At 31.5% G+C, this 16,566-nt stretch overlaps 1 protein-coding gene across 2 annotated transcripts; it reads left to right on the top strand.

Moving 5' to 3' along the window:
• The first annotated feature begins 981 nt into the window (after positions 1-981).
• LOC107364969 (uncharacterized) lies at positions 982-15,610 on the top strand. 2 transcript variants are annotated; one of them, XM_015932429.3, is made up of 16 exons: positions 982-1,173; positions 1,369-1,693; positions 1,781-2,000; positions 4,315-4,415; positions 5,249-5,294; positions 5,375-5,475; positions 6,136-6,255; positions 6,389-6,539; positions 8,156-8,430; positions 8,659-8,800; positions 9,836-10,119; positions 11,423-11,566; positions 12,657-12,824; positions 13,527-14,043; positions 14,298-14,402; positions 14,497-15,610. In XM_015932429.3, the coding sequence occupies exons 3-15, from the start codon at positions 1,817-1,819 to the stop codon at positions 14,369-14,371; spliced, it is 2,307 nt and encodes a 768-aa protein (XP_015787915.2). In that variant the 5' UTR covers positions 982-1,173; positions 1,369-1,693; positions 1,781-1,816; the 3' UTR covers positions 14,372-14,402; positions 14,497-15,610. The 2 variants fall into 2 exon arrangements, with proteins under 2 accessions (XP_015787915.2, XP_015787914.2); XM_015932428.3 differs by having other exon boundaries at positions 1,110-1,693.
• Positions 15,611-16,566: the final 956 nt, after the last annotated feature.

Below are 16,566 nucleotides of genomic sequence, written 5' to 3'. Positions count from 1 at the left end.
TTTGTTCATACATGCTCATTTTTACATTGCAGTCTCTAAAAAAATTAAAATAGGGATTAGCAAAGACACTTGCGAGATATTCGAGAGATTATGAATCATTGACTTCAGACACACTCAACCTCCGAGCATAATGAAATATCATATTGTATCAAGTCTTTTGATTTTACAACTTTCATCGGCTATAACTTGGTTCAGATATATTGTGTTACCGAAATTTTCCTTTTCAAATTGTGTATTTGATTTCAAGTTTTGTTTCGAACGGTTTTTAACATGTTTATTTTTGACTTGATAAGAGCCTTATCACCCAGTGTTAAACCGTCCAATTTGCTACTAACTGGTGCAGAAACATTGCATAAGTTTAGAACAGCCTTTAGAGCATAAAGAGATTCAGATAGGAAGGCTAAAACAAGACTGAATTGTGTCTCATAAAGGACACAAAAAAGACGAAATGATAATCTAATCATTGAAAGACTCTACTTGAGGGTCCAATTCGACGACAAATATGACGGACCAATCTCATAAAGGAATTGAACAAACTAGCACTTCCAAAGGCCGATACTGCTAAAACCGCTGAGATAAGCCGCCAATAAAAAGATCTGATCACAAAAAAAATTCATTTCTTAGCTTCATTTTGATGAGTTACTGACTACAAAGATTCAAAAGTGAACCAATTTGTCGACCAAGTAGAGTCACTTTTGAATAACCTGATAAATTAAGACAAGCATTGAAAACGAAACCGATGTTAAGTTGAATTTTGACCTGAACTTGGTTTCATTATTCAACACTTGTCACAATTATTGTTGCTAAAATGGCACTCTCAACGCAAAAGGCAGTTCTAACAGTAAGTCCTTACTGTAACGATTTGATTTGCTATTTTCAAATCAAAGCAAAATATCGTTTGAATCAAAGTGAACTTGTATTGATTTTCAAATTTGGCGGATAAATGTGAAACTGTTTATAAACATACGCATAACCGTAACCAAGTGCGGTTAAATTGTGTGAATGATGTAATACATTTGATGGTTACCCATAAGTAACCAGTAACCAGCTGATATAACTGATGATAAAATCAGCTGAAAGTTGAAGTTATCAGACCGATAGATGATGTTACCTGTTCAATGTTCAAGTTTTCAGGGGATGGGTTACATTACTTTACTTCACTTGACAATTTGAGTGAGTTTTTTTATGCTTCAACATGAAAGCAAACAGTCTCATCATCTTTTTGAGTTGTGTGATTTGTTAAAAGAGTGCAAAATAATTTCCGTCATGTTTTATGTTTATTATATTATCAGTTTATATATTATGTAATATAATAGTTACCTGATTAATCTTGTTTTAACCTTATTTCTTCTTCTTTGCTACTATTAGCAACAACCCAAAGTAAACATTGAACATCCAACATTTACCAGTAAACAACATCAACAACACACCATCAACACAAAAAAGCATTAAACACCAAAAGATAAACAACCGTTTCAACAACAAAGATTGGATTAATTTATTGAACATTACCGATTACAGACCTGTTAAAAAGGGTTTGGTATGATTGAGTGAGTCAAGTGTATTGACGTGAACCAGGCTTTAGGACAACACTGTAAATGGCATGGTTTTTCAAGTTGTTGCTTAGGTCACAACGTTTTTGATCAAATCATCAACAACCTTTATTCACATAGCAAAAGACCCAAAATAACTAGTGAGTTGAACCAGTAAAAAAAGTAACATCATCTTAACAGTAAATTGTTTCTTGTTTTTTCTTCTATTGAAACCCAAAACGTAAAAGGCCAACCTGAATCTGAATTTATCCCTATTCTTGAACATGGAAGTTGTTCAACGATCAAACTCTGCTCCATCAACACCAACCGGACCCTCATCGGGTGATGAGAAACGAAGCCAATCATCAATAGACGGTTTCTCGGTTAAAGGTCGTAAAGTACAATTCCCATCGGATGAAGAGATTGTGACCAAATATTTTGATGCCCCCGACCCTTGGTCCTATTTAGGTAAGTAAAGGTTCCATTGTTTAGACCCATTTTCAATCCCATTTATTGACCATTTGGACAATTGAAAAATGTTACCTTTTTGTTTCAATTCAACTCTTTATTTCTTTCAAAACCAATAAATACTAATCTTTTTTTATTATATTTCTTAACATTCAACATTCATTATTTTGTTGTTGCTGTTGTTGTTTCTTACCTTACCTTGTTCAACTGTTTCCAAGTTTCCTTGTCATCCAACTTGTCATCACCATCATCATGGTGATGATGATGATCATTATTATCATCATTGATTGGGTGTTCTGAGTTGCTGTGAACAAAACAACATACAAGATTGAAGGTAACATTAAGTATAAAAAAAAGGATGAAGTGACAAAAAACTGCCAAACAACATAACATGAAAAGTTAAAAGGAAAAATTGATTTTCTTAACTCTTCTTTACCTTTTCTATTCGACCACTTATTATTGTTTTTTTTTACTTTTTTGGTTTTGATAAACTTTCAAGTTTCAATGTCTTGAGGCATTATTTTTGAGGGTGAATGAAGGCAATAACTGATGATGATAACTGCTTCTGTCTGTTGAAAAAAAAATCTCGGAATGAAAGATGAAAGTAAGAAGAAGAAGAAGAAGCAAAAGTTCATATGATGATCCTGTTTAACCCATGTTGAAAGTAAATTTTGTTTCTCTTTCATTTCCATTATATTCACCATCATCATCATCATCATCATACTGAATCCGTGAGAATAAACTGAAACTTGAAGAAAAAACAGAAATGATAAACAACAACAACTTTGAATCCAATAAGACTAATGACTTTAACTGAATAATGTTGTCCCGAAAGGAAATATTATTCAAAGGTTTGGCCTTTTCCGTACTTTAAAATGTTCAGGTGTAAAAGGGCATCGCCATTGAATTGTTCATTCATGCTCCTAAGGCTGGCTCAATGATTCCACTGTTCATGGTTATTCAACAAAAGAAACAGAATCTCTTTTCATCTGACTTTTACTGATAACTTTAATTTTCATCAATTAATTGAGATGCAATTCTTTATAAAAATCAATTGAATAGTTTCAATTCACTTCCTCCATTCAATGATAATGTAATTCATGAAACCTTTCTCAACCTTGGTCAAGTTTAATTATCAAATTGATGAAAATTCATGTTCAGTCAACCATTAATCTCTCTTGAGATTACCATGGGTCTAAACTAAAAATGAACATAATTAGAGTTTTAATAAATTTGATTACAATGGTTCAATTTCATGGTAAAATGTGTTCAAATTTTGAAAAGCTTTTCAATTTGGAGGCTCAAAAATTCCAATCGCAATGTTGTTCGACTAATTCACAAGGATTCAAATGTTCATTGGATTATTATTGTGACAAATGCTTGAAACAATGGCACTAACGATCCTCATGGCTTCTTACGATTGCGATGTCTTTTCATTGAATGCGCCAGAAGGTCTTCAATTTCAACCTTGTTTGACTCATTCAGTGAATTTTGATGAAAAAGCAACTCAATTCAACGATGATTTTAATGACTATTTACAAAGTGATGAAGATGTTGATGACAAGAATTTTCATTAAATAACATGAAAGTCATGTTAAACGAAATGATTCCTCGGAATTGTTCATCCAAATGAAAGATAAAAAGTTGTTGATCTAATTAACCACTGAATGTTTAGATTTTCATGGTTTTTTGAATTCTCAATTCGAGTTCTAAAAAAAGGAAAGTTTTCATTTTCACTTTTCAACTTTGAACATTGACTTGATAAAAAAAAAGTTTCATAAAATATTCTGAAGTATTGTTTTGAAATTGCGATTTTGCATCATTACCTGAAACTTTAACCTGAATAATTTATCAGTGAAATGGAAAGTTTTCAGCCTTAAAACTTATAAGTGCTACTCATAAGCTGAGAATTTCAAGAATAGAGATTTACAGATTTCGAAATTTATCCATTTGATTTCAATAGTTGCCAAGCTCAAAGGCATATTTCGATCTATTACATTGTCTAAAAAAGTTCGAGGTAAACAACGAAAGTAAATAAAATTGTTCAAGTTGAATGTTGATCGAAATTGAGTGATAAAAATTTCATGGTTCCATTGAATGCCTCAAGTCTTTATACGATTACATTGTTGCCAATCAAAGATAACATTTTATTAGGCTGACTTGTTGACCCAAGTTGATGCTAAAGACTTGCTCTGTTAGCATCAACTCTAACTCTATGTCAGCCTCTTTACGACGAACCAACTTTTCCAATCACAATGGCCAATTAGTCGAGATTTGCAATTAATTTTTGTTCATATTTTTCCTTCCTCTTCAGCACCTCATCAATTGACCTCTCAAAGTTTGATTGAAGCATATCAAAATGCCTGTGATAACCAAGGAACCAAACCTTTACCGCGAGTCTTGAGCCAACTTCAGGTAAATATTGATTCAATATATTGATTTATCTCTTATAATTCAATTTAACCTTCCCAATCAAGTTGTGAACAAGAAGCCTTTTTTTGTTTCTATTAATATAATTAAACCTCATCAACATTATTATTACTAAACTATTATGGAAACGCCAAGTAACCAAAGAAAATGGTTAACAAATTTATCTTGATATTAAATTAATAGTTGCATTTATCAAGCCCAACAGATAATTTGATTGTTGATTCACAAATGCAATTAACTTTATTCGCATTTTCACCAGTCAATCATAACAATATTAAAAAAAGCAGTCAAACTTTAATCAAGTGAACAATGTGTTTAACCGCACAATTTAAATTTTTAAACATCAGGCGCAAAGAAAAATATTTCAAGACTTTCATTATTCTGAACATTGGAATGAGGAAAAATTGTCAACATTTTTCACCATTTACTCTGAATAATGAAATGTTCAAGTAGCAAAAATTCAGTGACAAAAAGACAAAAACATTAGCCAAATATATGAACAATTTTGAGCCACAAAATTAGATTCATTCAACTTCATTGTTATCATGAAAAAAAACTCGCCCTGTCAACTATAATAAAATGTTATTATTTATCATTGCATGTTGACTATTTTCATGTTTTCAGATGTTCATTTCCAACCTTTCAGAGTAAAAAAAGTTTCATTATTTTGTTTCAAGTTTAATTAGTTCAGCCAAAATTAGCAAATTCATTTTGCACATGAAAATTGAATCTTTCAAAAGTTCAGTTGGAAAACAATTTCTCTCCACTTTTCCAGGTGAACATTTTAATCAACATTTTTGTTCTCATTCTCATTCCAGAAACTCCATGGTTTTACCGACAGAGAAGAAGATCTTAACCTGAAAGGTAAATCTCATCACATGGGACTTTATCTCATTTGTTGCTCTCACAAGGTGCTTCATATTAATCTCATTGTATTTAAACAGGTGAAAAATTAGACGCAAAAGGCTGTGAAGCTTTGGAAGAAATTTTCAAACGAATAAGATTTCGCTCAATTAACCTGGAATCATGTAATCTTGATGAAGAGGTAACAATCTGTCTAATTTACTCTATTCAATTGCCATTCATTATTAATTACATTCGAGGATTTAACGTTGAACATTTCAATAGCATTACTGAATAATTTACCTTCAGCAGATGAACAGAACAGAGGAACGAAAAAAAGAGATTTTCAAAGTTGAACTTACAAATTTTGAATCAACTCGATCCATAATGTTTGTTCAATCATTTCACCATGAAACTGAATGTTGACAATGTTGAATGAAAACTCAAAATGAACATTTTGTCAAAGTTAATCTTCAATTGTCCGATTGAACAATCAATGAAGGACGAAAAAAAAGTTAATCAGTTTTTTGTTTATTGTTGAGTGGCACGAATGCAGTGAATTTTTGTTGAACAAAATTTGTCTCAAAATTTCAATTGAACTGAACAGAAAAACATTAATAATAGATTCATTCATAACCTTGTTTTCAACCTGAATACAATTGAACCTGAAAATGAATTGAAACTTTACTTGATTAAATTTTAAATGACCTTTAAGAGAAGAAATTTAATGTTTTTTTCCAACATTTTTTACTCTTTAATATTTAATGTTTTTCAATTGCATTTACATTTGAATTTGTTTCTTGTCTTTCAAATGAAACATGAATTACTTTTATTGATTGATTTTTTTTCTTGCCGGTTTCAGGGAGCTTCATCATTGTTTGACATGATTGAATACTATGAATCAGCAACTCATCTTAATCTTGCCAATAACAAAGCCATTGGAATGAGAGGATGGCAGGCTTGTTGCCGAATGCTGAAAAAGGTATCAATAATGATATACTTTGTATTACCTTTCAATCTGCAAATTATCCGTTTGGTTGAAAAGTGTTTAAAGAGTGAAAAATGAATTCATTTTTTTTTCTTTTTTTTCAAACAATTTTTTCTCTTCCATTTAGACTCCATGTTTACAGCATTTGGATTTACGTAATTGCAGTCTAAGTGAACAAGTTTTACTCATCTTGGGCCGAGCATTAAGAATAGGTTCTCATTTAGTTTCCCTTCGATTGGAACGAAGTGGAATATCAAGTCGCGCTTTGGCAATATTGGGTAAGATATGATTACGCTTGATTACAGTTTACAATTTGATTGGACAATCGATCACAATTTGATGATTGATTGTGAAAGTTTCATCGGAAGCCGTCAACAATGAAATCTTTTCAATCGAGTGAAACAATTGAAATCAATTGAATTAGCCTTTAAACTGTCATTTAAAGTAACATCTAAATGACGGATTGTGCCATTCAATTATGCCAATTGGCGTTTGTTGAAAGGCAATTGACGCCAAATGGTGAAATCAGTTTAGATAAAGTTCAATGGCAACTTGATCATTTCATATCGGGAAATGTTTAAAAAATGGCCATTTTCGCGGTAAATCTTTTTCTTGAAATGGAAAACAAATTTACTTTAATTGGGTCGATTGAAGATTTAAAAGTTTACCAAATTACTTTCGAGTCAAGACTGGTTAACCTAATTGTTAGTTTGACAAAACTCGATAAAAAGCTAATGTATTAATATCAAGTTTATGTGTCGATCAAATGAGCGCTGAAAAAATATGTCATTTAAATCACAAAACAACATTCAGAAAATTCATTAAACGATGAAAAAGTTCAATTGAATGCTGGAATTAACTTTTAAAAATTTAATCTCTCATTTTAAGCACTAATGCAAGTCAGAATAAACGAAAAAGTTTCAAAATTTTTCGAATCGAAATCTGAACTTTCAAATGAATGTAGAATCACGAAATTTTCACAAAATTCAAAATCTTTATTTCGATTGGACTTGAAGATCCAACTTGAGAAATATTGAACTTTACAAATGTAAAGATTAGAATCGATAGTCGATCTTAAGGTCAATCACAGGAGTCATAATTTTCGATGATTCCGAGAAAATGCTTTTAGTTGTTGACAATGTTTTGACATTTGAAATTGAAATATGAGATGAGATCGTTATTCAAATTTGGACGAAAGCTGTGCGCAAATAAGATTGAGGGGAAAATGTGAAACCTTTTCTGGGAAATTCAGTGAAGAGTTCAATTCATTTTGAAGTCTTTTGAGCTTCATTTTTGTTATGCTTCTGTGATTAACACTTGATTTTTAATGAAAATTTTATTGAACATTTGCTTCTTCTGCAGATGTAAACATGAGATTAAGAACACTGAAAATTCATTTCAATGTCATATCACATGAAATGAATTCCTGAAATTTGGTGAAAAAATATCAAAAGACTGCATAAGTTTTACAGAAATGTTGAAAGCATTTGCAGTTTTCCAATGCATTTCAATGTAAAAATATATCTTTAAAGCTTCCCTTTTCATGCTGATTGAAAGCTAAGCTTGTATTTGTAATTGCAAAGGTTTGACATTTGAAAGTTATCGAGTTGCAAGTTTTCAATTTCATTGGCTGTAAAGTTTTTGTAAACTTGTGCAACCATTTGACCATTTGACCTACAGGTCAAAGAATCGATAAAATTTGACTCAATTGTCAGCTTATTCATGATTCAAGTTATTCAACGTTTTACAATATTATTCAATAGTCAATGTGATTGGGGATTGGTCAGTTGGAAGAGGAATAACATTTCAAAAATTAGCTTATTTCATGTCACTCTTCAAGAGACTTGTCCAACTCTTTTCTCAACCTCTTTTACCTCATTTCATTTTTCATTAGTTGCTGCTCTTAAACTGAATACATCCTTACAATATTTATACCTGGGAGACAATAAATTGTGTTCAGGTGATGCTATCCAAATAGGTAATCTTCTTAGAGCCAATTCAACTCTTGAATTTCTTGATCTTCGAGACAATCATCTTCAAGATGAAGGCTTGGAACACATAGCGGAAGCCTTGAGAAGCCAACCCGGACCAGGTGATGGGTTGAAATATTTAATCATCTCAAACAATCAAATGACCAGTCGAGGGATGAACAGTTTAGTTGAAGCACTGGTAAGTCAAAGTTTCTCATCAAAGTTACAAAGTGTTTGTTTGTTCAACTGTAAAATGGCAGAACACACAAACAAAAAACAAACAAAAATGTTGAACAAGCAACAGAATAAAATTTATGCACTTTTCATGATAATTTCATTTTCACTCCTTTCCTCAATAATTAATCAGATTACCTTTCATTAATCACTTTCACCTTTTTTTTCTTCATTTTACTTGTTCCCTTTTCAGCGTTACACCAAATCACTTTGCACAGTTAATCTTAATGATAATAGTTTAGGTGATGAAGGAATAATCAAGCTTAAAGAAGGAATTATAATGGCACCTAAAATTAGCGCTTTGGGTCTTAAAAATTGTAAACTTAATTGTCAAGGTAAGTCATTTTGGATTCTCATCATTTTATTATTTAACCAACATTCACCTTGATCAACCTTTTTACAGCACTAATCATAATCAAATGAAATGGTTAAGTAAAAGGAAAGCTAAAACTGTCTAACCATTTCAAGTTTGTCCAATTGATTGATATTCTGGTTTCAACCATCGTTAGTCAACAGATTGATGTAAAGATGAAAAATGAGATTCTCATGAAAACAATTGGACTTTTCCTTTCTTTACCCAATTAACCATGCTATACTTTGATTGTGATTAAAGCATACAATGAATTGTCGTTAAGACTGCTAATTGATAATGACTTATTAATGATAAAATATTGGCGATAGCTCATAAGTGAATGAATCAACTCAGCTTTAAATTATTGTTACAAAATGATGAATCTTTGAGGACAAGTTTCACTTTACCTTGGATCTGAGGCAGAAAGTGTTGAGGACAATCTTAAGGTCAGAGGTTGAGGAATACATTTTCCTTGTTGATTAAATTTTGATTGAAATTAGTTTCTTGTTGGAACAAGTAAAATCTATTATTAATCAAACTGATTCAATTGTTTATTTGGGTTCATCTTTATGTATAATAAATGAAACCTTGAACCAAAACCAAGGATAACAAATCAAAGTTTGCTGCAATAAATTTATTAATAGATGTTTCAGATGGCATTTACAATGTATATGAGCAGATAAGCATGATAATTTATCAGCATGAAAAACTTGATCAAAGTTTTATCGCAACAATCAATGTCGTTTCAAGATGCTATCCAACTCTTGTAATAATGCAAATAAACCCGGCAATGTTTATCTGAGTCTGTCAAGTCTGTTAGAGTCAACATCTTTCAGTTAAAAGACAACTTTATGTTCATCTTAAAATAGCTGGTTCATGAGTTCAATGTTAAACTTGGAACTTTTTTTCGCCTCAAAATGCTTTGAATCACAAGATACTTTTTTTTACTCTTAAATCTTTATCTAACCTTGAAAGGCGTTTGTTCAACTTTGACCTAATGTTTGACTTGTTTATTTAGGTGCCATTGCGATAGCTGATTGTTTCATGGAAGGAGATAATCTTCGTCGAGTTGACCTTCGAGAAAATGACATCGCAGAAAGAGGTTTACTTGCTCTTTGCCTGGCAGTTCAAACAAATCGTCAAGTGTTTCGAGTGGACATTTCAAATAATATAATCTCAACAAAAGATCCAACCGATCCTTCATCGACCAACTGTTCACAATTGATAGCACAAATTAACCTTGCCTGTGAATCAAATCAAAAGGCTCATGCTAAAGGAGAAGACATTATTTTCATTGATCAGGTAAGAATCGTGACTGAATGATACTCGAAGTGGAATGAGAAAAGGAGAAGAAAGTTGAAGAAAAAAATATTCACATTTCATGAATAACATTATCGAACAGATTTTGCTCAGAAAAAATAATCTCATCTTTTTTTCATCACCATGATGATAACCATAATCATCATGCTAATAATCAGAATGAGCAGCTTATACTTTCAAATGTGAACTTGATCTTGATTTATTCTTATGCCATATCGATTGCATGAAAAGTGAAAATTGATCGCTGAAGAAGAGGAACATTCTGAGCTGTTGAATCAGATAAAGATGATTAACTCGACATTTCAATTTGAGACAAAAATCATGTAACATTATCTGCAACTGATGAGTAAAGAGGTTCATCATGATGATCATCAAGACCAAGACCATCAAGACAATTCAACATTTCATTTCTTTTCAAACTTTAATTACCCAATGAAAGAAGTAGAAAAAGGTTAATCATGAAACGGTTTTCACTCAGTTCTGATTCCAGATGATATTAATGAACTCATAAACTAGATTGATAATCATTTGTATTGGTGAAACATTTAATTAAAGTTAGATGAACTCAGAGAGTTGAGTGAAAAACGAAATGTTATTTTATGATTTGTCATCAAAAAGCAAACCAGCAAAAAGATGAGGAAGAAAAGTTGATCATAAAGAATATAAATAAATCTGAAATTCTGATTATTCTGAGCTTTTTTTCTCTGTAAATGATATTTACCTTTTCATCTGGCATTACCATTTTATTTATTATCTCATGCAAGCAAAGTGCAAAGAGGAAAGCAAAAAGTAAATACAAATTTGTTATTTATTTTTGTCTTTTTTGGTGTTTATTTTTTTTCTATGGTAACTTTGATAATTATCATGGTTTTCTGAATCAAAATGAATACAAATTATTACCATGAATGAACATGAAAAGGAAAACAAATGCTTGTTTTGTCGAGTTTTGGATTACATTTGCTATCCATAAGTAAATGTTGCTCAACTCTTTATACCGCCATTGTTTCAGCATCTTCATTGGTTCATGAAAAGATAACTCAGTTTTTCCCTGATAAACTTTATCAAGATGAGAGAAAATTTTCTCTTTTTTTCTTCTTCTTTCAATTTTCACCTCGTAATGTTTGACAAGCGTAATCATGAATTTGAATGAAGAGTAAAGAGTGACCCTAAAGTAGTCTCAATTGTTTCCTTCTTGAACTCATCATTTTTATTCCAATTTCATTTCATATCCAATTCCACATGGTCTCATGTTTCCATTCTTTCTTTTATTTCTTTCTACTTTCAGGGATTAGAATCTCCAGGAGCAAAGATTGATCTATTTCCGTATGGAACTTTTAATGAACTCAACCAATCTGAGGTTGAATACAGAAATTCATATTATCAAGAGATTTCTGATTCCCTTCAAGAGATAACACATAATCAATCAAAAGTAAGTTAATCGTCATGCAAACATTAGTCAATGTTTCACAGTATTAATATCAAGATATTTGGATTAATATTTATCCAATTAATGCTATTGTATTGCATGTAAATAGTTTTATCAATGAAACATTTTCACTTGAAATTGATACTTCAACTTGGATTGTAAAATAAGCTTGAAAACAAAAGCACAAGACTTGAGTCTCACAGACATGTTGGTCTCAACCCAAGAGAGTCACAGTTTAGGTTGCGCTTCAAGAGTCGACCAGACCCAAGACTGTGACTGTTAACATTGAATTTAAAAGTGAAATTTACTTTCATCTTGAACAATGTGATCAATAAACGAAATGGCTTTTCCTTAATTACCCTTTAACCAAGGTAAAAATTTAAATTTAATCTTGCTTCAGGCAGTAAACAAAGGTTAATTGAGTACATAATATTCAACAAAGTATTAATTTCCATTGCATGAGATAATAGTTTCTTGTTTGTTGAGCGAAATGGCCTCAAACTTGATATGAGTGCAGACAAATTTAAAATCAATATATCAATGATAACCCTTCAGCTACTTTGATTACTAATGGTTCAGTGATTAGTTTTGTTGACCATTCAAATTGAACCAAGAAATGAGTTTTTCAATTTTGAAAGACCAGAAAGAGAAAGGTAAAATCGATTACTCAAAAGCACTTTTACAATCTAGAGGCGAACCTTAGGTCAAAATTCAGACAGAGAAAGATGTTCCCTTGAGTTATATTTGAAAATGAAACTCTCTTTGATGCTCAACAAATCATCAAGCTATAACTGTATCAATCAACTAAACATCAATTACACTTTAGCTTTAGCCCAACTCTTTACATACCTTTCAATCTCTACCTTGAAGCCTTTACATTTTCACATCAATTTGCCATTTGCCTGACTTTTCAGTAAAAGTTAACAAACCTGATTTGTCAGTGTTAAGTCAACTTTACCCATGGCCAATCCTCATGAAAATCTGTTCATTTATTCCTCTCTTTCATTTATCCAAATATCTCTACATGATAAAGACTGACATCTTTGAACAATGTAAATTAATTTCATCAATTTTTCTCTCAATCTTTTGTCAGGTTTCTCAAGCTCATCCTCGTAAGCCCATCTTGAGAAGCTCAAGTCTTGGTAGTTGGGACAGTAAAGCAACTCAAGTATCTTTACCCAAAGTCAATGAAAACAACAACAAGGAACCAGTTCGTCGTTCAGGTCGATTCAGTGTCTCACCAGTACCGGACTCTGATTCTGTAAGGATGGCTGAACTAGCGGCTGCTTGACATTTTTACACTATTTTACTAACTTATTGATGCATTTGTTTTTTTTATCAGCAACACTATTATTTATTGCAATACCTTTTGTCTTATCCTCCTTCATTTGCCAAAAGTTTTTTTTCTTCATTTGTTCAGTTTCCATTTTTAACTCAACTTTTTTATTCTTACATTGCACTTGCCATTCACCAGCATCCCAAACATCATCCTCATCATCTTCACCTCATCATTACCACATCATTATCTATACATTTTAATAATTACTATTTATTATCATTTACTTTTTTTTCCTTGTCAACAAACAAAACAACTTTTGTTTCACTTTTTTTTTGCTTACAAATTAATTTCACTTTCCTTCAGTCATCATCATGATTACATTAGTTTAGAAAACGAAATTTTGTGTATTTTTTTATTTACTACTCATGAATGCAATTGAATTTGGCATTTGAATTGTTTGCATGTTCATGAGAGAGGGCTTTTTACACGTTTGAAAAAAAGGTCAAAAAAAGAGTAACGAAAGAAGACTAAATTAATAGCAAAAAGACTAATTTCTTTCTCTCTTTCTTATATGTATATTTTATACTGGTTGATGAAACCCTTGCTCTGTTATCTTATCCAATCTGAATCCAATCTGAATTTCCTCATCTTCTCACCATGTTCAACTCATGGGCACAACCACAGCCACCACCACCGATAGCATCATCTTCATCAGCCAACCTGACACCATCACCGTTGCTCTACTCACCCTATCCATCACCAGAGCCTCTTCAATCGTCAACCTCATCCTTCCATCATAACCGAGAGACACCATCACCTACGATATCACCATTACCCAGTGACAACGTTACCTCACCATATAATTACAGTAAACCATTTTACGCTGATCCCAACAACAACACCGAAGATAATTTCAGTGAGGTTGCAACTTGCACAACTGCCGCGGTTAACCCAAAGCCCAAAAAGCGGATCAGCTTTGCGTTGCCCGATGATACTAGTGGCTTTCCAGGCTCCTCATCGGAAGCTTTCACTAAACTTCGCAATCGACGAATGAGCAGTCCAGCAGTTCCCAACAATTCAACCGCTGTCCATAAACCCACTCGGCCCAAAATACCTTCACTTAAAATGTACAAAATTTTGGACGGACTTGATCTTAAAAGTTCTGTTCCACTCTCACCGACTCGACTTTATCAAAGTTTAGGTATGAACAACTTTTCCAATCTAATGTTTATCATTTTATACCAAATTGTCCCATGAAAATTAGAAGCAGAAAAAACCTCGAACTGATGAAATAGCTTCATCATCATGAAAAGCTATTTCAAAATTCAACTCAAATTCAATTTGGTTTCAAATTGATCATCATTTAAAATGAACCATTTCATGCATGCATTTATTCATTTCACAAATTTAATCAACTTTTTGCTTTTCACTTTCACCTTTACTTTGCAAACTCAGAATTTCCAGATTTAATATCATGGAAATTACCGTCCGAAAAGGAGAAACCAGTAATGATTGGAATAACAAATTGAACCAACGAAAAGGGATTGTTAAAGTTATCATGTAAGTACCATGTGTTGATCAAGGTTAATATTGAATTAATTTTACCTTTTCTTTTCTCTCCTTAAACATTCACAATTTACCGGACAATTAACAGAATACGCAAGAATAAAAAGAAGATGTGATTAGCTAATCAGATTGGAGAACCTGAAAAGGGAAGGAAATTCAGCAAAATTGGAACGGAAATTGAATCAATAAAGGATGATAAAAAAAGAGGATGAAAAAGGAAAGCCAAGAAAAGAAAGGAAAAAAAGACAAAAAAATGAAGCAAAAGATGAACCTAGTAAATGGTGCCAAATGCAACAATACAGAGTAACTTTAACCTTAATCGAAGTAAAAACTGGACAATAATGGACACTGATGAACAATGGTGATGGACAATAGCTATAAATTATCGACAATTAAATCTACTTATATGGACCATTAAGAAGGGGATAATAAATGGCAGTCAGCAGTTGACGTTCAGTGGAACGCTATTTTTTTGAGACAAAAAAAGACTAAGATTGACCATTTTATCATCAACGAATGGACATCATTTTCACATGTCACATTAGGCTTAAAATGAATTTTTCAGAATAGATTAATAAATTAATTATTTAGTAATAGTTATAGCATAAAATGATTATAATAGTTGAATGGTGTTAATGTTGATTTTGGGCAAGGCAAGGTAACTGGAAAAAAGCAAACAAAACACTCAAAATGTGCGCAAATTGAGTCGCCAAGTTGAACCTCTTTATCTGAACTCTTTAGTTGTTAACATTGAAATTAAACTGTTGTTAGAGTTATAAAATATATTATATATTAATGATTGACCAACCATTAATTGAGTTGACGGAAAAATAATGATTAAACCAAAGCATCTGGTTAACTGGTTTTATGTTTTTTCAATAACTTGACAGGGAAGGTAAAAGTAAATGAAATGAGAATGAAATTGAATTGTATTTTCAGTCTCTAATTGTTTTTACATTAATTTTAAAATTACTATTAATAGTTATAATTGTTCAACTTTTTGCTTTCCATTACGTCAATATTAACCCGATCAGTTTGTTTATTTGCACTTCTCAATTCACCATCTTCATTATGCTTTCTGTACTTTTTCATCAGTGATATTATTCATTATCATTTATGTTAATCAATGATTGATAATTGGGAAAAGATGAATTTGTAAAGTTGATTTGAAATGATTAAAAAAACTGGTTTGGTGCTTTGCATTTGTGGCTTCATTATTTTCAATTTCAAGGAGAAGAAACCAAAAAATTTCAGATTCGCCGGTAAACATTTTTCATGGAAAATGCAACAATTTTGAAAAAATCTTTTACTCAAATCAGAGTTTATCGAGCTTTTTGCAGGAAAAAATTCAAGGAGAAAAGGCGAAAATTTTTAATGGAAAAAAGCGATTTCTGGAAATCTCTAAAAATTGGTTTTTGGTTAAACTCAATAAAGAAACATTGAAACAGAATCAATTTTTGCTTTTCAATTTTGACTTGAATTGATAAAAATGTTCATTTCTGCTTGAAGTCATGATTTGCATTTAAAGGCGACTGGAAAAGATGAGAAAAGGTTAACCTGTAAAAACTGAATTCTGAATATTTCCATTCGAACTCTTGAGTCTTTTTATATTTTGCAAAACTTTACATAAGAAATTGGCGAAACATTGGTTCAATCTTATTGGACTTTCTTGCTTATTCATCACTTTTGGTCATTCAATTTTTCCAATCTGCTTTCTTGAATTTCCAATTATTCAACAAATAGATTTAATAATAAGGAATGAACCTTTTCAGCCAATCTTGAAATACCAATTTGAATATAAATTGCAATTTTATACCTTTATTTTTAGGCCTTTCACCAGCTTTTAAATCCGGTTTCAATTGAATTGACCATTTGTTTAACCCAAAGCAAGTTTGTCCAACTCTCCCAATCTCAACCAATTAAATTGTGATTATGGATTAAATTGTATTGTATTGAACAGGATTTGTAGCAGGTAATAAACAAAGGAAAGGAACCAAAATTGTTGACTTTAATGTCAATGCTTAAGGCTATTGGAATGATATTTTCAGGCTAAACTGGATTGTTCATTTTAATTTAGCTTTAAATTTATGCCAATAATTTTTTAATCAAATGTTTTCACCTTATTTGGAATTGAAATTTTCTACATTTTTCTTCCAGC

Source organism: Tetranychus urticae, chromosome 3 (assembly GCF_039701765.1).
Source record: "Tetranychus urticae isolate SD_2017Ah chromosome 3, NJAU_TeUrti_SD_1.0, whole genome shotgun sequence".
Classification (NCBI taxonomy): domain Eukaryota; kingdom Metazoa; phylum Arthropoda; class Arachnida; order Trombidiformes; family Tetranychidae; genus Tetranychus; species Tetranychus urticae.
The sequence above is the reverse complement of the archived record's forward strand: the minus strand, read 5'-3'. Positions and strand labels throughout refer to the sequence as shown.